This window comes from Oncorhynchus keta, chromosome 16 (genome assembly GCF_023373465.1).
Source record: "Oncorhynchus keta strain PuntledgeMale-10-30-2019 chromosome 16, Oket_V2, whole genome shotgun sequence".
Lineage (NCBI taxonomy): Eukaryota > Metazoa > Chordata > Actinopteri > Salmoniformes > Salmonidae > Oncorhynchus > Oncorhynchus keta.
In genome coordinates, this window is record NC_068436.1 from 15260011 (window position 1) to 15284368 (window position 24358).

General features: G+C 44.5%; 1 protein-coding gene across 4 annotated transcripts in view; it reads left to right on the top strand.

Moving 5' to 3' along the window:
• LOC118378614 (type II inositol 3,4-bisphosphate 4-phosphatase-like) overlaps positions 1-24358 on the top strand; it is a 263199-nt gene that overhangs the window by 11121 nt on the left and 227720 nt on the right. The window contains exons 3-4 of one of the 4 annotated variants that reach the window (XM_052464784.1): positions 5281-5634; positions 14248-14292. In XM_052464784.1, the coding sequence (XP_052320744.1) occupies positions 5532-5634; positions 14248-14292 (148 nt within the window). In that variant the 5' untranslated portion in view covers positions 5281-5531. Of the gene's footprint in view, positions 1-5280; positions 5635-14247; positions 14293-23597; positions 23616-24358 lie in introns of those variants that run through there. The other 3 variants (XM_052464786.1, XM_052464785.1, XM_052464791.1) reach the window with 3 other exon arrangements.

Below are 24358 nucleotides of genomic sequence, written 5' to 3' on the forward strand. Positions count from 1 at the left end.
ACTCCCTGTATATAGCTCTACAGTGATCTGGTACTGGTACTCCCTGTATAGAGTTCCACAGTGACCTTGTACTGGTACTCCATGTATACAGCTCTACAGTGATCTGGTACTGGTACTCCCTGTATAGAGTTCCACAGTGATCTGGTACTGGTACTCCCTGTATAGAGTTCCACAGTGACCTTGTACTGGTACTCCATGTATACAGCTCCACAGTGATCTGGTACTGGTACTCCCTGTATAGAGTTCCACAGTGACCTTGTACTGGTACTCCATGTATACAGCTCCACAGTGATCTGGTACTGGTACTCCCTGTACAGAGTTCCACAGTGATCTTGTACTGGTACTCCATGTATAGAGCTCTACAGTGATCTGGTACTGGTACTCCCTGTATAGAGCTCCACAGTGATCTGGTACTGGTACTCCCTGTATATAGCTCCACAGTGATCTGGTACTGGTACTCCCTGTATAGAGCTCCACAGTGATCTGGTACTGGTACTCCATGTATATAGCTCCACAGTGATCTGGTCCTGGTACTCCCTGTATAGAGCTCCACAGTGATCTGGTACTGGTACTCCCTGTATATAGCTCCACAGTGATCTGGTACTGGTACTCCCTGTATATAGCTCCACAGTGATCTGGTACTGGTACTCCCTGTATAGAGCTCCACAGTGATCTGGTACTGGTACTCCTTGTATATAGCTCCACAGTGATCTGGTACTGGTACTCCCTGTATAGAGCTCCACAGTGATCTGGTACTGGTACTCCTTGTATATAGCTCCACAGTGTTCTGGTACTGGTACTCCCTGTATATAGCTCCACAGTGATCTGGTCCTGGTACTCCTTGTATATAGCTCCACAGTGTTCTGGTACTGGCACTCCCTGTATATAGCTCCACAGTGTTCTGGTACTGGTACTCCATGTATATCGCTCCACAGCGTTCTGGTACTGGTACTCCATGTATATAGCTCCACAGTGATCTGGTACTGGTGCTCCCTGTATATATCTCCACAGTGTTCTGGTACTGGTACTCCCTGTAGATAGCTCCATTCTTGTATGTTTTATTTTACTCTTCTTGTTAGCATTTCACTGTAAAGTTTACACCAGTTGTATTCGGCGCATGTGACTACACAATCTCTCACTCTCGCACACGCACACATGCACACGCACACGCACGCACACGCACACACGGATGAATACACTCACAAACTCTTAAATGAACACATTCAATTCTCAATCCAACTCACATGAAGACACACTCAGAGACACAGACACACACACACCTTGGCCAATCAATGAGGTGTTTGTCGAACGATGCTGGAAGTAGCTCAGTTAATAATAATGAGCTGGGGAGCACACTCCATCTTTATCCTTCTCTCTATCCCTCTGTCCTGTACCAACCTGTAGTACCTGTTGGAGGAGTTGTCATGCTACACCATCCTCAGAACCGTTTCCCAGCACTGCACCATCCTCAGAACCGTTCCCCAGCACTGCACCATCCTCAGAACCATTCCCCAGCACTGCACCATCCTCAGAACCGTTCCCCAGCACTGCACCATCCTCAGAACCATTCCCCAGCACTGCACCATCCTCAGAACCATTCCCCAGCACTGCACCATCCTCAGAACCATTCCCCAGCACTGCACCATCCTCAGAACCGTTCCCCAGCACTGCACCATCTTCAGAACCGTTCCCCAGCACTGCACCATCCTCAGAACCGTTCCCCAGCACTGCACCATCCTCAGAACTGTTCCCCAGGCCTGCAACATCCTCAGAACCATTCCCCAGCACTGCACCATCCCCAGAACCGTTCCCCAACACTGCACCATCCTCAGAACCGTTCCCCAGCACTGCACCATCCTCAGAACTGTTCCCCAGGCCTGCAACATCCTCAGAACCATTCCCCAGCACTGCACCATCTTCAGAACCGTTCCCCAACACTGCACCATCCTCAGAACCGTTCCCCAGCACTGCACCATCCTCAGAACCGTTCCCCAGCACTGCACCATCCTCAGAACTGTACCCCGGCACTGCACCATCCTCAGAACCGGTCCCCAGCACTGCACCATCCTCAGAACCGTCCCCAGCACTGCACTATCCTCAGAACCGTTCCCCAGCATTGGAACATCCTCAGAACCGTTCCCCAGCACTGCAACATCCTCAGAACCGTTCCCCAGCACTGCAACATCCTCAGAACCGTTCCCCAGCACTGCACCATCCTCAGAACTGTTCCCCAGCACTGCACCATCCTCAGAACTGTTCCCCAGGCCTGCAACATCCTCAGAACCATTCCCCAGCACTGCAACATCCTCAGAACCGTTCCCCAGCACTGCAACATCCTCAGCACCGTTCCCCAGCACTGCACCATCCTCAGAACCGTTCCCCAGCACTGCAACATCCTCAGAACCGTTCCCCAGCACTGCACCATCCTCAGAACCGTTACCCAGCACTGCACCATCCTCAGAACCGTTCCCCAACACTGCACCATCCTCAGAACCATTCCCCAGCACTGCAACATCCTCAGAACCGTTCCCCAGCACTGCACCATCTTCTCTCATAAAAAACCCCACAGGGATATCCAACACAGCTATTCCCCTGGTCTTTCTCTCTCAATTCAATTTCAATTTCAATTTAAGGGCTTATTGGCATGTGAAACATATGTTTACATTGCCAAAGCAAGTGAAATAGATAATAAACTAAATTTAAATAAACAATAAAAATGAACGGTGGACTTTACACTTGCAAAAGTTTCAAAAGAATAAAGGCATTTCAAATATCATATTATGTATATATATTCAGCGTTGTAATGATGAGCAAATAGTTAAAGTACCAAAGGTAAAATAAATAAACATAAATATAGGTTGTATTTACAATGGTGTTTGTTCGTCACTGGTTGCCCTTTTCTTGTGGCAACATCTTGCTGCTGTGATGCACACTGTGGTGTTTCACCCAGTCGATATGGGAGTTTATCAAACTTGGATTTGTTTTCAAATTCTTTCTTTTGGTTCTGTGTAATCCGAGGGAAATATGTGCCTCTAATATGGTCATACATTTGGCAGGAGGTTAGGAAGTGCAGCTCAGTTTTTGACCTCATTTTGTGGGCAGTGAGCACATAGCCTGTCCTCTCTTGAGAGCCAGTTCTGCTTTCAGCGGTTTTTCTCAATAGCAAGGCTATGCTCACTGAGTCTGTACATAGTCAAAGCTTTCCTTAATTTTGTGTCAGTCTCAGTGGTCAAGTATTCTGCTACTGTGTACTCTCTGTTTAGGGCCAAATAGCATTCTAGTTTGTTCTGGTTTTTGTTAATTCTTTCCAATGTGTCAAGTAATTATCTTTTTGTTTTCTAATGATTTGGTTGGGTCTAATTTGTGTTGCTGTCCTGGGGCTCTGTGGGGTGTGTTTGTGTTTGTGAACAGAGCCCCAGGACCAGCTTGCTTAGGGGACTCTTCTCCAGGTTCATCTCTCTGTAGGTGATGGCTTTGTTATGGAAGGTTTGGGAATCGCTTCCTTTTTAGGTTGTTGTAGAATTTAACGGCTCTTTTCTGGATTTTGATAATTAGCTGGTATCGGCCTACTTCATCTCTGCATCCATTATTTGGTGTTCTACGTTGTACACAGAGGATATTTTTTCAGAATTCTGTATGCAGAGTCTCAATTTGGTGTTTGTCCCATTTTGTGAATTCTTGGTTGGTGAGCGGACCCCAGACCTCACAACCACAAAAGGCAATGGGCTCTATGACTGATTCAAGTATTTTTTAGCCAGATCCTAATTGGTATGTTGAATGTTATGTTCCTTTTGATGGCATAGAATGCCCTTCTTGCCTTGTCTCAGATCCCTTCACAGCTTTGTATAGGTTACCTGATGTTTAGGCAAATCTCTCTCTCTCCCTCTCTCTTTATTTTTTTTATTTATTTTTTATTTCACCTTTATTTAACCAGGTAGGCTAGTTGAGAACAAGTTCTCATTTGCAACTGCGACCTGGCCAAGATAAAGCATAGCAGTGTGAACAGACAACACAGAGTTACACATGGAGTAAACAATTAGCAAGTCAATAACACAGTAGAAAAAAATGGGCAGTCTATATACAATGTGTGCAAAAGGCATGAGGAGGTAGGCGAATAATACAATTTTGCAGATTAACACTGGAGTGATAAATGATCAGATGGGCATGTACAGGTAGAGATATTGGTGTGCAAAAGAGCAGAAAAGTAAATAAATAAAAACAGTATAAAAACAGTATGGGAATGAGGTAGGTGAAAAAGGGTGAGCTATTTACCTATAGACTATGTACAGCTGCAGCGATCGGTTAGCTGCTCGGATAGCTGATGTTTGAAGTTGGTGAGGGAGATAAAAGTCTCCAACTTCAGCGATTTTTGCAATTCGTTCCAGTCACAGGCAGCAGAGTACTGGAACGAAAGGCGGCCAAATGAGGTGTTGGCTTTAGGGATGATCAGTGAGATACACCTTCTGGAGCGCGTGCTACGGATGGTTGTTGCCATCGTGACCAGTGAACTGAGATAAGGCGGAGCTTTACCTAGCATGGACTTGTAGATGACCTGGAGCCAGTGGGTCTGGCGACGAATATGTAGTGAGGGCCAGCCGACTAGAGCATACAAGTCGCAGTGGTGGGTGGTATAAGGTGCTTTAGTGACAAAACGGATGGCACTGTGATAGACTGCATCCAGTTTGCTGAGTAAACTTTTTTTTTTTGTAAATTAAATTTAAAGGGCTTTCTTGGCATGGGAAACATATGTTTACATTGCCCAAGCAAGTGAAATAGTTAGTAAACAAAAGTGAAATAAACAATGTAACAGAAACATCTAAGACTCACTATGTACTACAGTTGCACGCATACTTATACTCTCTTTCCCCTCCTCTCTCTCTCTCTCTCTCTCTCTGTTTTCATGTGCTCTACCGTATGCATCTGCTAGCCTCACCTGCTGCATGGCAGATCTCCCATAAGGAGCTCATCAGTCATGGTCTTGTTAATTGCCTTTCTTAGAGAGAGAGAAAAACAGAGAGGGAGCAAGAGAGAAAGGGGAGGGAGAGCGAGAGAGGAACACACAGGGAAAGAGAGAGTCCCCTGCTGCATTGCCTGGATCTAGCTGTGGCAGTGCGTTAGAGAGAGAGAGGAGAGGAGAGAGAGAACGTCAGCGTCCCATCCTGCCTGCCTCCACCAGTCTAGTCTAGGTGCTCCATCTGACAGCACAAGATTGATGGATTGAGCTGTTTATCGCACCTAACATCAATTCTGTCCTGCCTTCTCTTTCATTCCCTGCTTCAGTCCCTCATCCCCTCCCTCTCTCCCACCCTTCCCTCCCTCCCTCCCCACTCTTGGACCCCCACTTCCCTCTCTCCTCCGTTTTTAAAGGCGTATTTTATGCTGCCAGAGAGAGCGGCACGACAGTGAGAGAGTGAGAGACGATCCTATCTGCCTCAAAGCCTTTCGCAAGGATTCGCGAGGAAGCGCTAGCCGGGACTGAGCTGGACTGGACCGTGGCATTCCTTGGAGGAGGAGGAGAGGGAGCCGTGGATATGGAGGACGGTGGGACACGGCACCTCGGCCATGAGTGCAGGGTGGATATGATGGAAGAGGAGGGGGAGCCGCTGACCGGAGGAGATGGACTGACCGGAGCTGGTGAGCTCTACATTTACTGTAGATCATAGGCAACTCCAGGCTTCGAGTGGCCAAAGTGCTGTCACCCTTCCGCCCCCCCCACAAATGATTAAACTAATTGTGTTCTAAACTGAAGATCCTGATTAGTTGATTATTGGAGTCAGGTGTGTTAGCTGGGGCTGGGGCAACAGTGTGACACCAATCAGGCCCCTGAGGACTGGAGTTGGCCTTCCCTGCTGTAGATACAGCTTTCTTCTTTCGTTAGTTCACTCACTCGTCCTTAGAATGCTGCTCCTTCATCCTCTCCTCCTTCTCGCTGTCTATCTCGTTCCCTTTCTTTCCCCCTCTCCTATATGCTTTCTCATTCATTCTCTCTCTGTTTTCCCTTTACCTGTGTCCTCAATTATCCTCCTCCATCCTCCACTAACCTCCACTCCTCATGCTCCACTTCTCTGCATTCTACCCCTCTGGACACAACTAACGTGAAATAAATAGAACATGTCATTGAATTTAGGTTCAAAGTTGTGTGAAAACAATACACAATGTCCTTACTTTGATGACTATTTTCAAATCCAGTTTTCCACATTGATTCGTTTTCCACGTTGAAAACAATGTTGTTTACCGGGCCCATCCATACGTAAAATGTATGCAGGCCTCACTGTAAGTCACTTTGGATAAAAGAGTCTGCTAAATAGCATGTATTATTATTAGTATTAGTATGTTATATTATATAGTGATTCAATCATTTTTTTGCCCAGTGGTTAGATTTGTTTTTCTGAAGCTTATTGACATACATGATTGTGTGTGTGTGCGCGCGTGCGTGCGTGTCTATGCCTACGCTCTCAGAAAAAAGGATATGGCTCGGGTACAGTATTGTTCCCTGGGGTAGAAAAAGGTAAATGCACAATGTACCTTCAAAGGTACACATAATGATTTCACATGGTATTGTTCGGTACCTTTTAGGGTACCGCCCAGCATGCTCTATTGCAGGGGGATTTTCAGAATTGTTTGATTCAATATGTGTGTTTTTTTTCATGCAAATTGATTGATTGATCGTATGCTACACAAAGATAAATAACACATATGTTTCTAAACTAATCCAATTTGTTAGTAGTTGGACTCCTTGCACCCGTTACTGAGATTGTTCCCATTTAGATTGTTAATCAATTTGTCTACCTTGGTAGTCATTCTAAATGCACCTTTTTTATATCCTAACTCTGGCTGATTTCCAATAGGAATTAAAAAGCACTTTGCAAGCCAGTATAATATGACTTGCCTGATGTGGCCTGCAATCCAGCAGTTTCAGATCACTGTGATGGGGTAAAAATGGACTGTCAAAGTATGGCCTTATGATATATGTAATGTACTGTCATTAAGAGTTTAATTTCAATAATAACATTTTCACTTATACCATGCATGAATGCAACAACCATGTCTCTGTCACTAGCAAACACAGTCATGGGTGGTACTGATAACTCTAAAATTAATCTGAAATGCACCCTGGGAAAAATGAAACTACGGTTTTACACCCTACAGTGTTAAAATAACACCCCAGAACCTTTTAAGAGGTACATCTTTGCCACTTAAAAGGAACCATTATTGGCTCTTTTAAGGTACAAACTGCAAGGGTACAATTATGTAGCGTTTGTACTCCTTCAATTAAGAACAAATGTTTTTCTTGGAGTGTGTGTGTGTGTGTGTGTGTGTGTGTGTGTGTGTGTGTGTGTGTGTGTGTGTGTGTGTGTGTGTGTGTGTGTGTGTGTGTGTGTGTGTGTGTGTGTGTGTGCGTGTGTTAAGGATCCTAAAACCACCGTGTGGGCCAAACTGTTGTCACTAATAAGCTTTGGCAGAAGCAAAATACATCTCCCATGGTCATCACTCCAGGTGCATGATAATGAGATAAGCGTTGATTTCAGTGGTGGCACTCAGCCTCCATTCTGTCTCCTCCTGGGGCTGATGCCATGGCTCTTCAGGAGGACAAATACTGCAGTGTTGTTAGCATCGTAGCACGCTAAACTCGGATGTCTTCCCTGAAGGGTAACAGCTAGTGATTGAAGCCTTTCTGAAAATGAACGAAGAATGAGGAACAAGGAGCTCACACACACACACACACACACACACACACACACACACACACACACACACACACACACACACACCCTCTCTCTATTTCGTTCCACTCCTCATCACAGCTTATGGGATCAAGGGATGTTTTGAAATATATGTCAAAATAAGATAATTTCCTATCAAGTAAAGCTCTTTTCCCCCTCTTCCTCCCTCCAGCCCAACTTTAAGTGGGTGTGTAATCTGTACTAATGAACACCTCTGCCCTGAACCTGGCACCCTATTCCCTTTATAGAACACTGCTTTTGACCAGGGCCCGTACGTATCCTATCCCATGTAGGGAGTAGGGTGCCATTTGGGACGCAGCCGTTGAACACCTCCGTTTTTGTTTTCTCAAAGTGCGGGGGGGACGGGGACGGAAGAAGAAGGTAATTATAGAGCGACAGCGTCACAGACAGGTTGACAACCTCCCATTACCAATCACAAGGGGAATTTGTTTCTCTTGTCGCTGGGTTGACGTAGAAGATAAGAGGCGGTGGGAACAGTGTTGGGTGAGATGAGACAGGCTTGGCGCGTTCAGGTCACCTAGACTAGAGGGTTTGGTATTCATTGCGCCCACATGCTCTACATCAAAAGTCTAAAAGAGGTCAAAGGTCAGAATCCATGATATTTTTGACCCTGACGGACACAGTTTTGAACAGTCACCTGTATGAATCATATCAGCATTGACTATACTCATGGGCCTATGTTATCATAGTTTCTGTAAGGCGTGCGTACCGGCGGTAGAGAAGTCAGACGCAGGAGAGCAAAGACTGTGTTACAACGGCACAGTTTAATGATAAAAATCACTGTGAACAAAAACAATATATACAATGGGACAAAAACCCCAGACATAACGTGCACAAGCACTTACAATAAACAATACCGGACAAGGACATGTGGGGACAGAGGGTTAAATACACAACATGTAATTGATGGAATTGAAACCAGATGTGCGGGAAGACAAGACAAAACAAATGGAAAATGAAAGGTGGATCGGCGATGGCTAGAAGACCAGTGACGTTGACCGCCGAACGTCGCCCAAACAAGGAGAGGGACCGACTTCGGAGGAAGTCGTGACAGTTTCTGGCGCTATAAGCTGCATAATGGTGTTACAAGCAGGATATAGCTTACAGTTAGATAACCTCATTATCAATCCATTATGACCCAAGCTGTGAATACACAAATCCACCTTTAGAATCTAGGACTTGGACCTTTACTGGTCTGGATGTTACCACTTTAACCCTCTGACATCTATCCATCCCTCCTGGTTCACCAGTCTAAAACCACCTCATTAACATGCAACTTAACTGTTTCACGCCTCTTCATTAAACGTAGGTGACAAATCCTTCCACCACCATTAACTGTCTGTCCTCTCTCTAGTAGATCCCAGGGCCTTAATGTGACAGTAACTCACTCTCCCCATTGTACCACCACTTACGGTTATTGGGCCTTTTGTTCAAACATCAATCTAGTCAGGTGTGTGTCGGCAGCAGGCCGCGCTTGCTGCTGTCGTTCTGGTGATTGAATCATCAGCATAGTCCAGGTGTTCTTCTATAACGGCAATTTCTCCGGAAAAAGGAGAGACGGCGAGAGATTTTTTTTCTCCCACGTTTCAAACCCCACTGAGCCCTCGGCAGGCAGTGAATTATGGGTAATGCGTTCGATGCATTCCCCTACTCCTAGGTAAATTATATTAAAAGAAAAAAACATGACTGTGTCTTGGGCCCGGCCCCTTAAATGTAATATCTATTCATGAAAGGGATAAGCGAGGTGATTAAGATCGTCGTAACAACGGCTGCTAACCCACGCCTGGGCTTTTCCAGGCTTCTCCTTCCCAGGGAATTGCTTAATTTTCTCACCACGTGGCTTCTGCTCGCTCGACACTCTGCAGGGGATGTAGGTGCGTGCAAGGTGGGAGGTATGGAGGGAGGGAAGGAGGAGGAATTTCTCTGGCATCATTTTGTGAGAACTGTGAATGAGCAGCATTCCCACGTGGGTCTTCCTCCCGAGTTCCGACCTCCGCCTTCCCACTTTTCTCAGAGTTACGGGCTCAGGACTCTGGCCCTAAGTGGTAAACATATAGGAAGGGGAGGAAAGAGAGATGAAAGAGAGAGAGAGGAGGGAGGTTAAATGAGCATCTGCGAGACACAGACCCCCTCCCCCTCCCACAAGTCATTGGAGGTTCATTAGGGTTGTCGTCCCAGAAAAATCACCTTGTGCACTTCAGAATACATTACCCCCTCCTTTCCCTCCCGCTCTCCCTCCCTCCTCCCTATACCAGAGCTATTATTTTTAGATTCATATGAAACGTATCACAGATGGGCACACCTCATTTGGCGTGGCCCCCCTCCGGTGTGTGTGTGCCAGTCTGTGCAAGTGTGTGTGTGTGTGTGTGTGTGTGTGTGTGTGTGTGTGTGTGTGTGTGTGTGTGTGTGTGTGTGTGTGTGTGTGTGTGTGTGTGTGTGTGTGTGTGTGTGTGTGTGTGATTTGAGTGTATGCATGCCTGCATGTGTGTGCGTAGTCTCCTCTGGTGCATCTCCAAGGACCCCCCTCATTGGTCTATTTCCATATTTATCAGGCCAGAGGAGTAGCGGAAGTTGCACATTATACTGCACCTGTGTTTCTCTGTCTCTCCATGCTAATCCAACACACTGGAGTTGGGACACCTGTTAGTTTATCAACTAGTCTAGTCTATACACCTGGCTAATTCTCTCCTGGTGCAATTAGAGTCAAACTAATTAGGAATTTGTTTTGCCGCGGTTGGGTCAATTCAATTCCAGTAAGGGGTCAATTACATAGTCCCTGGTAGTGGAAGTTGGTACAGCTTTGCAGGTGCATGGATTCTGTTCTCTATTGATGCATCATTTTGTAATTTGGTGTACAATTTAGAGGCAAGTCAATATCACCTTGGATAGCCACATCTTGACTTCAACAGTGAAAGTAATATCTCTCTTGACTTTCTAAAATCTCTGTTGGCCTACAGTTGAATTATATGGGTTAGTCCTGTAGACCTACAGGTGAATTATATGGGTTAGTCCTGTAGACCTACAGTTGAATTAAATGTGTTAGTCCTGTAGATCTACAGTTGAATTAAATGTGTTAGTCCTGTAGATCTACAGTTGAATTAAATGGGTTAGTCCTGTAGACCTACAGTTTAATTATATGGGTTAGTCCTGTAGACCTACAGTTGAATTAAATGTGTTAGTCCTGTAGATCTACAGTTGAATTAAATGTGTTAGTCCTGTAGATCTACAGTTGAATTAAATGGGTTAGTCCTGTAGACCTACAGTTTAATTATATGGGTTAGTCCTGTAGACCTACAGTTGAATTAAATGTGTTAGTCCTGTAGACCTGCAGTTGAATTATATGGGTTAGTCCTGTAGACCTACAGATTAATTAAATGTGTTAGTCCTGTAGACCTACAGTTGAATTAAATGTGTTAGTCCTGTAGACCTACAGTTGAATTAAATGTGTTAGTCCTGTAGACCTACAGTTGAATTAAATGTGTTAGTCCTGTAGACCTACAGTTGAATTAAATGGGTTAGTCCTGTAGACCTACAGTTGAATTAAATGTGATAGTCCTGTAGACCTACAGTTGAATTAAATGTGTTAGTCCTGTAGACCTACAGTTGAATTAAATGTGTTAGTCCTGTAGACCTACAGTTGAATTAAATGGGTTAGTCCTGTAGACCTACAGTTGAATTAAAGGGGTTAGTCCTGTAGACCTACAGTTGAATTAAGTGGGTTAGTCCTGTAGTCCTACAGTTGAATTAAATAGGTTAGTCCTGTAGACCTACAGTTGAATTATATGGGTTATTCCTGTAGACCTACAGTTGAATTAAATGTGTTAGTCCTGTAGAGAGAGTTGCTGATTGGTGGAGTGATTAGAGCCCTGTGAGATAGAGAGAGCTATAAAGTGGCTGATTGGTGGAGTGATTAGAGCCCTGTGAGGTAGAGAGAGCAGTGAAGTGCCTGATTGGTGGAGTGATTAGAGCCCTGTGAGGTAGAGAGAGCAGTGAAGAGGCTGATTGGTGGAGTGATTAGAGCCCTGTGAGGTAGAGAGAGCAGTGAAGTGGCTGATTGGTGGAGGGATTAGGGCCCTGTGAGGTAGAGAGAGTTTTTAAGTGGCTGATTGAGTGATTGGCTGTCCCCTATGGTAGAGTGATGCAGAGAGGGCCTTGAGCAGCTCAACAGCTGCCATTGTCCCATGATCCCTGACAAGGGTATTTTCTAATCACCTTACAAACTATTCAAGTTTCATCACCAGTCATTTACATTTCCGTCATTTAGTAGTGGGTCACTGTAGTATGATGTTATTAACATGTCACATAGTCTTAATGTCTAAACACCAGTCATGGTGTATGGTCATGGTGTATAACCAGTGGTGGAAAAGGTACTCAATTTGTATACTTGAGTAAAAGTAAAGATAACTTAATACTCAAGTAAAAGTTAAAGTCACCCAGTAAAATACTACTTCAGTAAAAGTTAAAGTCACCCAGTAAAATACTACTTCAGTAAAAGTTAAAGTCACCCAGTAAAATACTACTTCAGTAAAAGTTAAAGTCACCCAGTAAAATACTACTTCAGTAAAAGTTAAAGTCACCCAGTAAAATACTACTTCAGTAAAAGTTAAAGTCACCCAGTAAAATACTACTTCAGTAAAAGTTAGTCACCCAGTAAAATACTACTTCAGTAAAAGTTAAAGTCACCCAGTAAAATACTACTTCAGTAAAAGTTAAAGTCACCCAGTAAAATACTACTTCAGTAAAAGTTAAAGTCACCCAGTAAAATACTACTTCAGTAAAAGTTAGTCACCCAGTAAAATACTACTTCAGTAAAAGTTAGTCACCCAGTAAAATACTACTTCAGTAAAAGTCTAAAAGTTTTTGTTTTTTTACTTAAGTATCAAAAGTAAAAGTATGAATCATTTAAAATGTCTTATATTAAGCAAACCAGACGACACAATTAGTTAGTTTTTTAAATTTATGGATAGCCAGGGTCATAGTTCAACACTCAGACATACTCTACAAATGAAGCATTTGTGTTTAGTGAGTCCGCCATCAGAGGCAGTAGGGAAGACCAGGGATGTTCTCTTGATAAGTACATGATTTAGACAATTTTCTTGTCCTGCTAAGCATTCAAAATGTTTGACTTGTGATTATAGCTAACGAGTGATTACTGATAATAAAATGAGTTAGTAACCTAATGATATGATCTGTCTTCGCTAGAAGTGTGCTGTGTTTGTAACACCCAGCCTATACATCAAGACGTGTAGAGTACCCACGCCTCATTAGCCAGGTTGACGATGCTGGGAGAGAGGACAATTCTGCCCAGGCACTGCGGAACGAGGATGAGGGGGTGCGTGTGTGTGTGTGTGTGTGCGCGTGTGTGTGCTTATGAGTGTGTGTCTGTGTTTCTGCTTATGTGTGTGTGTGTGTTGCAGAGAGTGTGTGAGTTTCTCCCTTGGCACGCGGCCCTCCAGGTATGGTGGTGAGCTCATGCCTCGATGATACCCGTCATACTGGCATCAGATGATGGATACAAGCGATGGCTCCCCCCCTCCCCACCACCCAGCCCCCTCCATTAGTTCCCCATCGGGGTGGTTGTGGGGAGGGGGGAGCTGGGCATTCAGGGCGATGGATGTCGGGGAACTCTGGCTGTGACACACGTCGCAATCGGATAAATAGATTGCAGCCCGTTTGCATAATCTAAAGCGAACCGGGCCATCAATCACACGAGGCGTTTCGGTCCGAGCCGTTACAATAGCCACAGTGTTAAACCTCTCTGAAGACATATTGTGTTGATGATGGGGGAAGGTATTTTTCCATGGGGCGGCAGGGTAGCCTAGTGGTTAGAGCATTGGACTAGTTAACCGAAAGGTTGCAAGTTCAAATCCCCGAGCTGACAAGGTACAAAATCTGTCGGTCTGCCCCTGAACAGGCAGTTAACCCACTGTTCCTAGGCCGTCATTGAAAATAAGAATTTGTTCTTAACTGACTTGCCTAGTAAAATAAAGGTAAAATAAAATAAAATAAATGCTTACTACCGTAGAGTGAATGGAAAGACTGGCACTGAAGTGTTGGATTTTATTGCCTTTCATTTGGGTTTCATTTGGAGGAGAGGTGTCATGCTCGTCGACCTCGTTAAAAGCCTAAATGAAATGGTCGTAGAGGGCATAGTGGTTAATATGGAGATGAATGGGTATTTGATAGATGGTTTTGCCCTTTGCAGTGAAATGTGTGTGTGCGTGTTTCGGTGTCTGTCGGTGTTTTTTTTCCCGGTGTGTCTGTCGGTGTGTTTCGGTGTCTGTCGGTGTGTTTCGGTGTCTGTCGGTGTGTTTCGGTGTCTGTCTGTGTTTTTTTTTCGGTGTGTCTGTCGGTGTGTTTCGGTGTGTCTGTCGGTGTGTTTCGGTGTCTGCGCGCCTGTGTGTGTGGTGTCTGAATTATCTCAGATTATACATTTTTCATGAGTGAACAGCTTTGTATTCTCTCTTAATAATCTTCCCCTCTCTCTGTCTCTGTATCACAGGTGTCATCCTGATTCCCAAGCTGCCCCATGTGGAGTTCAGCCTGGGTAAGTGTCTGTTCTTCTCCCTCTCTTCTTCTTTTTCTTCTTCTTCTTCTTCTCTGTCCTTCTCACTCTGTTCTTCTCTCCCTCTCTGTTCTTCTTCTCCCTGGTCTTCTCTCTGTTCTTCTTCTCTCTCTGTTCTTCTTCTCTCTCTGTGATTCTCATCTTATTCCATGCCACAGGGTTCCAATTTCCCCATGTAGTCAGAGCTCAGATAGCCAGACACATCCTATTATCGACATGACGCCGCTATGAGACTGGTCAAACATACACATGTACACACATGCACACAGACAGACAGACAGACAGACAGACAGACAGACAGACAGACAGACAGACAGACAGACAGACAGACAGACAGACAGACAGACAGACAGACAGACAGACAGACAGACAGACAGACAGACAGACAGACAGACAGACAGACAGACAGACAGACAGACAGACAGACGGACGATAGATCAAAGACTGGTTCTTCTTCTGGTTCTTCTTCCTGACTGTCTCACAGTAGAGTGGTTCTGGTTCTTCTTCCTGACTGTCTTACAGTAGAGGGGTTCTGGTTCTTCTTCCTGACAGTCTCACAGTAGAGGGGTTCTGGTTCTTCTTCCTGACAGTCTCACAGTAGAGGGGTTCTGGTTCTTCTTCCTGACGGTCTCACAGTAGAGGGGTTCTGGTTCTTCTTCCTGACAGTCTCACAGTAGAGTGGTTCTGGTTCTTCTTCCTGACAGTCTCACAGTAGAGTGGTTCTGGTTCTTCTTCCTGACAGTCTCACAGTAGAGTGGTTCTGGTTCTTCTTCCTGACGGTCTCACAGTAGAGGGGTTCTGGTTCTTCTTCCTGACAGTCTCACAGTAGAGTGGTTATGGTTCTTCTTCCTGACAGTCTCACAGTAGAGGGGTTCTGGTTCTTCTTCCTGACTGTCTCACAGTAGAGTGGTTCTGGTTCTTCTCCCTGACTGTCTTACAGTAGAGGGTTCTGTTTCTTCTTCCTGACGGTCTCACAGTAGAGGGGTTCTGGTTCTTGTTCCTGACGGTCTCACAGTACAGTGGTTCTGGTTCTTCTTCCTGACGGTCTCACCATAGGGTGTTCTGGTTCTTCTTCCTGACTGTCTCACAGTAGGGGGTTCTGGTTCTTCTTCCTGACTGTCTTACAGTAGAAGGGTTCTGGTTCTTCTTCCTGACGGTCTCACCGTAAGGGCTTCTGGTTCTTCTTCCTGACTGTCTTACAGTAGAAGGGTTCTGGTTCTTCTTCCTGACGGTCTCACCGTAGGGGGTTCTGGTTCTTCTTCCTGACTGTCTTACAGTAGTAGGGTTCTGGTATATTCATGTATATTTTATACTTCTGTAATGGGAGAGTTCTCTTTTTGGTTGATGCATTGTTGCCCATGACAGGTTTCACTGTGACGATGTCTGACAGGGTGGGTTATGGGAATCTTAGCTGCAGCGCTCTAAGTAGGGGGAAGAGGTACATTGGCTTGACCACCCCCCAGGCATTGGAAAATGTGTTACCAGTAAAGCCAGTGTATTTTCCTGACCAAGTGATATAACCAGGTAAAACTGGGGTCCAGAGTTTTTCCTGGTCAGGTCAGTTGTCCAGGACAACTCCTGGCCCTAGTTATTGGGTCTGAGTGTGTAACTCTGTAACTCAGTCAAGTCATTATTTAAATGGAAATGTGTCTTTGCTCATCAAAGATATTGTTTTCATCCATTTAATCTGTTATAGAGATAATAAAACGCCATATTAATACACATCACTGTTGTAGATTTAAAACAACAACATATGGACATGTTTTCCTTTGAACAATCTGGACATTTCTGTCTACCCACAATGCCTGCTGAGCAGACCAGCAACGTGCATCTGGCCAATCAGATTAGACAGATTATCTGCAGTTAAGGACCGTGTGTGTGTGTGTGTGTGTGTGTGTGTGTGTGTGTGTGTGTGTGTGTGTGTGTGTGTGTGTGTGTGTGTGTGTGTGTGTGTGTGTGTGTGTGTGTGTGTGTGTGTGTGTGTGTGTGTGTGTGTGTGTGTGTGTGTGTGAGAGAGAGAGAGAGTCTATTAGTGTACACACACACACAGTGTACAAACAAATATATGGTCGTCTTGGCCTGTTAACCATTGTACTGCATAACACATTTAATTTAAGTGACAATAGAATTGACTGGAGTAGAGCTGAATAAATATGCACTGTGAATCTTCGTGTCGTGATGCAATGCTTCTCCAGAGGTTGTGAAGTGGCCTCTGTTCTAATGTAAATGTTCTGGAACAATGGAGTCAATCTGCTGGACAGCTGCAGAGGAAAGGGTGACATGTTTGTATAATTGCAGTGTGTGTGTGTGTGTGTGTGTGTGTGTGTGTGTGTGTCGGCCTACTACATCGGCAAGACCCCCCCCCCCCATCTTCTTCCTTTGATCCATCAAACTGTAAATACCAGTTTTGTTTACCTAGTCCTTAAATTACATGTGTATTTTATTTAATTGCCATTCACCATTTTGACTGAAAGGGCTTTTGTTGCTCAGGGAAAACATGATTATCTGGAAGCTCTTAGCTTGAGGTACATGTGTTTTTATTGATAGAGGCTGGCAGTTCTTTTATTCATGCCTTCCATTTCTCTCTCGCTTGATTGATACATGAAATGATATTGCCAGAAGTACCAGGAATACATCCATTGAAAACTGCAAAGAAAAGGAGTTTCTTGGTAATCCTTGAAAGCTGAGGGCTCTTCGCCTACCTGGGGTTCAAGCTACAGTATATTCTTGGAGCATAAAATGATAATAACAAAAACAGCCACCCTGTTTTAGTACACAGCTGAGTGAAGTGGTTAGGAAATTGTAATCCCTCTCAAATTCATAGACATCCATCTAGATCCAAGGACTGACAGTGAGAGAGAGATTCACAGACCCCAGACTGCACCTTTAAGGGCAAGCCATTGAGCTGAAGGGCAGTTTGGCTGAAAAAAGCTTTGCCAGTAAGCGTTGAGTACATTTCATAACGGGATGAGATGATTCTAGGTTCGGTCTCGGCTAATAAAAAATCAACGGCTTGGCAATGATGTCGATGGTTCAGCAGGTCTCGTATCACAACAAGCTAATCACCCGTGACAAATAAAACAATGATTCCAGCCAAAATGATTTATTTCTGGCTCTAATTATCAATTACCATCAGAGTGGGTGATTTAGAGAAAACGGTACGAATAAATCGTTCTTTGTGCGTTCTACTCCACCCGGCTGCAATGTCTTCTCACTTTAACCGTACGAAGAGAAGGTTTCTGACAAGCTGACATGCTCAAATCAAATCAAATGTATTTGTCACATACACATGGTTAGCAGATGTTAATGCGAGTGTAGCGAAATGCTTGTGCTTCCAGTTCCGACAATGCAGTAATAACCAACGAGTAATCTAACTAACAATTCCAAAACTACTACCTTATACACACAACTGTAAAGGGATAAAGATATATGAATGAGTGATGGTACAGAGCGGCATGGGCAAGATGCAGTATATGGTATTGAGTACAGTATATACATATGAGATGAGTATGTAAACAAAGTGGCATAGTTTAAAGTGGCTAGTGATACATGTATTACATAAAGATGCAGTAGATGATATAGAGTACAGTATATACGTATACATATGAGATGAATCATGTAGGGTATGTAAACATTATATTAAGTAGCATTGTTTAAAGTGGCTAGTGATATATTTTACATCAACTCCCATCAATTCCCATTATTAAAATGGCTGGAGTTGAGTCAGTGTGTTGGCAGCAGCCACTCAATGTTAGTGGTGGCTGTTTAACAGTCTGATGGCCTTGAGATAGAAGCTGTTTTTCAATCTCTCGGTCCCAGCTTTGATGCACCTGTACTGACCTCGCCTTCTGGACGATAGCGGGGTGAACAGGCAGTGGCTCGGGTGGTTGTTGTCCTTGATGATCTTTATGGCCTTCCTGTGACATCGGGTGGTGTAGGTGTCCTGGAGGGCAGATAGTTTGCCCCCGGTGATGCTTTGTGCAGACCTCACTACCCTCTGGAGAGCCTTACGGTTGTGGGCGGAGCAGTTGCCGTACCAGGCGGTGATACAGCCCGACCGGATGCTCTCGATTGTGCATCTGTAGAAGTTTGTGAGTGTTTTTGGCGACAAGCCAAATTTCTTCAGCCTCCTGAGGTTGAAGAGGCGCTGCTGCGCCTTCTTCACGATGCTGTCTGTGTGGGTGAACCAATTCAATTTGTCTGTGATGTGTACGCCGAGTCACTTAAAACTTACTACCCTCTCCACTACTGTCCCATCGATGTGGATAAGGGGGTGTTCCCTCTGCTGTTTCCTGAAGTCCACAATCATCTCCTTAGTTTTGTTGACGTGAGTGTGGGGTTATTTTCCTGACACTACACTCCGAGGGCCCTCACCTTCTCCCTGTAGGCCGTCTCGTTGTTGTTGGTAATCAAGCCTACCACTGTTATGTCGTCCGCAAACTTAATGATTGAGTTGGAGGTGTGCGTGGCCACGCAGTCGTGGGTGAACAGGGAGTATAGGAGAGGGCTCAGAACGCACCCTTGTGGGGCCCCAGTGTTGAGGATCAGCGGGGTGGAGATGTTGCTACCTACCCTCACCACCTGGGGGCGGCCCGTCAGGAAGTCCAGTACCCAGTTGCACAGGGCGGGGTCGAGACCCAGGGTCTTGATGACGAGTTTGGAGGGTACTATGGTGTTAAATGCTGAGCTGTAGTCGATGAACAGCATTCTCACATAGGTATTCCTCTTGTCCAGATGGGTTAGGGCAGTGTGCAGTGTGGTTGAGATTGCATTGTCTGTGGACCTATTTGGTCGGTAAGCAAATTGGAGTGGGTCTAGGGTGTCAGGTAGGGTGGAGGTGATATGGTCCTTGACGAGTCTCTCAAAGCACCTCATGATGACGGAAGTGAGTGCTACGGGGCGGTCGTCGTTTAGCTCAGTTACCTTAGCTTTCTTGGGAACAGGAACAATAGTGGCCCTCTTGAAGCATGTGGGAACAGCAGACTGGGATAAGGATTGATTGAATATGTCCGTAAACACACCAGCCAGCTGGTCTGCGCATGCTCTGAGGGCGCGGCTGGGGATGCCGTCTGGGCCTGCAGCCTTGCGAGGGTTAACACGTTTAAATGTTTTACTCACCTCGGCTGCAGTGAAGGAGAGTCCACATGTTTTGGTTGCGGGCCGTGTCAGTGGCACTGTATTGTCCTCAAAGCGGGCAAAAAAGTTATTTAGTCTGCCTGGGAGCAAGACATCCTGGTCCGTGACTGGGCTGGTTTTCTTTTTGTAAACCGTGATTGACTGTAGACCCTGCCACACACCTCTTGTGTCTGAGCCGTTGAATTGCGATTCTACTTTGTCTCTATACTGACACTTAGCTTGTTTGATAGCCTTGGAGGGAATAGCTACACTGTTTGTATTTGGTCATGTTTCCGGTCACCTTGCCCTGATTAAAAGCAGTGGTTCGTGCTTTCAGTTTCACGCGAATGCTGCCATTAATCCACGGTATCTGGTTTGGGAATGTTTTAATCGTTGCTATGGGAACGACATCTTCAACGCACCTTCTAATGAACTCGCTCACCGAATCAGCGTATTTGTCAATGTTGTTGTTTGACGCAATGCGAAACATATCCCAGTCCACGTGATGGAAGCAGTCTTGGAGCGTGGAATCAGATTGGTCGGACCAGCGTTGAACAGACCTCAGCGCGGGAGTTTCTTGTTTTAGCTTCTGTCTGTAGGCATAGAGCAACAAAATGGAGTCGTGGTCAGCTTTTCCGAAAGGAGGGTGGGACAACGATAGACAGCTGTCACTGATTGGGAATCATACTTAGGTAGCCCTTTTTCATTCCTTCAGTGTGGGTAGTTGACTTGTGTTAGCGGCACTTAGCCCTCGTAAGCTTCACGGTAGTTTATCTTGTTTCTTGTTTTGTTGGTGTCATTCCAGAATAAAAGGAAAATGTACGTCCCGCACCAGAGCCGCCACCGAGGATAGATGCCCACCCAGACCCTCCTCTATAGGTTCAGGTTTGTGGCCGGAGTCCGCACCTTTTGTCTCTATTTTGGTTTGGTCAGGGTGTGATTTGGGTGGGCATTCTATGTTCTGTTTTCTATGTTTTGGTATTTCTTTGTTTTGGCCGGGTATGGTTCTCAATCAGTGACAGTTGTCTATCGTTGTCTCTGATTGGGAATCATACTTAGCTAGCCCTTTTTCCCATCTTTTAGTGTGGGTAGTTAACTTTGTTTGTGGCACCAAAGCCCTGTAAGCTTCACGGTTGTTCATTTTGTTTCTTGTTTTGTTGGTGTCATTCCAAAATAAAGAGGAAAATCTACGCTCACCACGCTGCGCTTTGGTCCACTTCTTTTTACGGCCGTGACATTTTCAAAGCAACGACCAAGGTGGGAGGATATCCTTTCAATATCCAACCACAGATATTAACAAAAAGGCTACTAAGTATTCTGTTTGTTATCTTAGCACAATTAAATAGGAACTCTGCATACTTTGAATGCAAAAGGGAAGAGTCTTGAGAGATTTACAATAACCTAATATTTAACCTCATAACGATCTTTGAACAAATATAGCTGCTACTCGGGAGAGAGGGTTCACCAAGGGGAGAATTTAGAATGCTAAAAAGTAGTCCCTCTCAGTTAGCACACCTCGGATTCTTCAGCCGCAGAACCATTAGAGTTATTTCCACTTGTTGCCTAGTAACTGTGGAGGAATGATTCGGTGTCAAACGGTGTGCCCGGCTATGCACTCCAAATTAATCACGCATTAGGTTTTTTATTCACTCATTTTACCACACATTCAGCTTGAAGTGATGCATGTATATCAACATCATACCTAGGTCTGAACAGTACTGTCAACACATTGAGGTGGACTGAGTTCACATGATGTATTACCGTTATAATTGTTTGTCACTATTCCATGGACTTTGTTTGACCTAAACACTACAGGCATTGTGGAACTAAGACCTACATAGACATTCATAGTATGAATCTGCATACGGACACCATGGCCTTTAGTTGTACTGTAGCCTGATTGGTTGTAGTCACCGTGCCTAATCTCCCTGTGGACTTTGTTTGACCACCACAGTGGCTAGTCTCTCAGGCAGTCATGGTGTGTGGAAAGACAATTTTCTCTTTAGAGGTCTAAACAGTGGGATGATTCAGCATAAAACACCCTCCTGTTTAGTGTCTGATTGGTTGAAGCCAGTAGCCTCCGAACATTAGAATTCCCAATGGCCCTGTGCCACAACAGGAAGTCTCTCTCTCAGTGGCCTCCAGGGGGAAGTCTCCGTGGAGAGGGGCTGCCGCTGCGTCAGGATGCCCAACTTGGCAGCTCCTCCTCTGGGTACCGTGTTCTGGTGTTTAGGCAGGGTCCACGGGCAGTCCACCCAGCTGAGATGAGAGGAGATGTGGGGTAGAGGAGGAGAGGAAGGGAGGGGTTGAAGGGGGGTTTCAAAACCTTCCCAACACACTCTGTCAACTACCAATTAAAGCTTGATTAATCGGCTTCCCTCATTAGCTGTCGCTCGGCACACAAATTAGGTGCGGCTGTCGTTTGATAATGCCAACGTCGGGAAACAATGTTTCAAACGCCAGTGTCGTGTCCTTCATTTCTCATTCAGGTAACCTAACCACTTCACACACACACAGAGGGGGGCATTTCAAAACCCCTTACTGTACTTTTAAAGTTTTTCTTTTTAACTTTGCAAATAGTTTTTGTCAATGTGGATCAAGCTTTACTCTGATCACTAGTATTGACGATCATGGCCATGTTATAATGAGTGTAAGCGAGGGGCAGGAGGCCATTTTAACTACAGTACAGTAGATCTCTTCATGTACTTCTGTCTAGTAATGTTCTAGACAGAAACACACTTCTAATAATTGGAAATTTTGGAAATGACCCCGGCTAGATCTTAGAAAACGGCTTCCTATTCCCTACAAAGTGCTCTACTTTGTTTGCTATATAGGGAATAGGGTGCCATTTTGGATGTACCCTGGATGTTGGAACAACGGATACACACATTCAACGTTTCAAAAGAGTGGAGCCCCATAGTATATTTGGATGTAATTGGCGCAGGATGCAGTTGCTCCGGCCAAATGATACGCCAAGCCACCGGGCGTTCATTTCTTCTCCGCAATAAGTCTGGATCGGAGTACCTCCACAACGATTTCTAGAACGTAAACACATTCTAACCGTTCGGACTGGTCCAGAAACTGATGGGTTGGGCCAGAGCCAAATCACATGTGGGCTTTGATACTTTGATTGGTTAGAGATTATCCAATCACTGAAGACTTTGTTTTCTACAACACCCCGCATTTTGACATCCCCACAAATGACTTCCAATGATGGCAGTTTCAGACTGAAGTATGTGGCGAACATAGAGCTGTTTGGGTCACCAGGCAACCGGTGTATAACTCCCTGTACTGTAGCTCCTTTAACAAAGGCCCAATCATCATTTCAACTCAGCATGGATACAGGATAAAGGAAGGGAAGTGGCCAATTTGTTTCCCAGAAAAAGAACCACCAATATGAAGGCAAACTCTCTTCAGCATGGATGCAAACAGTCAACATCTGTTTCTGTATGTCAATCTGACATGGTACAAACACACTTCAAAGATTTACTGGAGCTTTTTCTTCTGTTAAGACACTCAATCAGCATCTATTTAATTAAGTCCAAAGCCAGGTAAGAGATGTGTGCCACTTTATTTATCATTTGTATTGATCAGGGGTCTCTAACCTTTTCTAGCATGAGAGCTACTTTTAAAAAATGAAACATGTTGCGAGCTACTCATTTTTTTCTAGCTTTCAGATAAGCACATTCTTCTCTTCCCGGGTCCTTAGTGTACAAGATAAAGTAGTTTTCTGTCAATATATCTAGTAAAATAATGGTTCATTAACAACTCTAAGGGGGGCCATATAAAACTTGTGATTATTTTCCAAATTATGTCTAATATTTTCTCAAATGATGTTTTCTCAGTTTTATTTGGGGGGGCGGGGTCACTCTTGAAATTACAATTGTTCACAGATAAACAACGAAATTGGATGTTATGAATCCATGTCAATTGATAAATATCAGCAGAAGACAAAACAAATGTGGGTTTGGAAGAAAGCTAATAAATAGTGAGTGTAATTCCCCTTTAATTGCACATCTGTCCTTTTAATTAAGCATCTGTCCCTTTAATTGCACAGGAACGTGTTGATCAAGCTTAATGTGCTAGTCTAGCGATGGTTCTGTACTGCTGCTGTTCATTTCATGGCAAAGTTTCCAAATAATAAATAATAGATACAAATGATATACTCATTCATGGTATACTTTTCCCAGGTAAGCCGCCTTTGCCGTTAACATTTAATGGATAAGGGTTTTGGGGAAATTATTTCTGTCAACTCACAAGATGGTTATCACATCAAGTGGAGTAATAGACAAACGCGCGCGCCACACAGACAGACAGGGGCAATATTGCTGGAAATGAATTGGCAGATGTTGTGTTAGGTTTGTTTTTTTAAGCCAATCGTGGCTAACCATGGGTGGAATAATGTCAAAGCTGCGTTGATTAGTTAGTAGCTGGGAGCTTGCGGTGTCGCATACTTGTGAGATTTGTTTATGACCGTTTGCAATGGAACACATGAAAAATTGCGTATACTTTCGGGAATTGTTTGCCGAGCTACTCATAGGTGGGCTGTGAGCTACTCGCTAGCGGTCTACCTGTTGGAGACCCCTGGTATAGATTATCATTCGCTAGTCAGCTCCTCACTTTATGGTGTGTGTTCTTTATTTGGTATTTTGACTTCACATAATCAACATCTGTCCATTAATTCGACATCTTTCACTAGTCTAACATCATATGGTTGTCATTTTCTCTGTTTAATTGACATGTCAGATGTATAGACTCTCTCCACAACATGAATTGCCATTCTAGTAATATAACAGGCATTATATTTTCCACAGACCTGATGGTGAACACTGAACAGGTGTGAAAATGGCGGCGGCAGATGCAAATAATGCTGTCAAAATAATTGAATCGCTGATATAATTATCGTGATTAATAATCCTCATCTGGAGAGTGG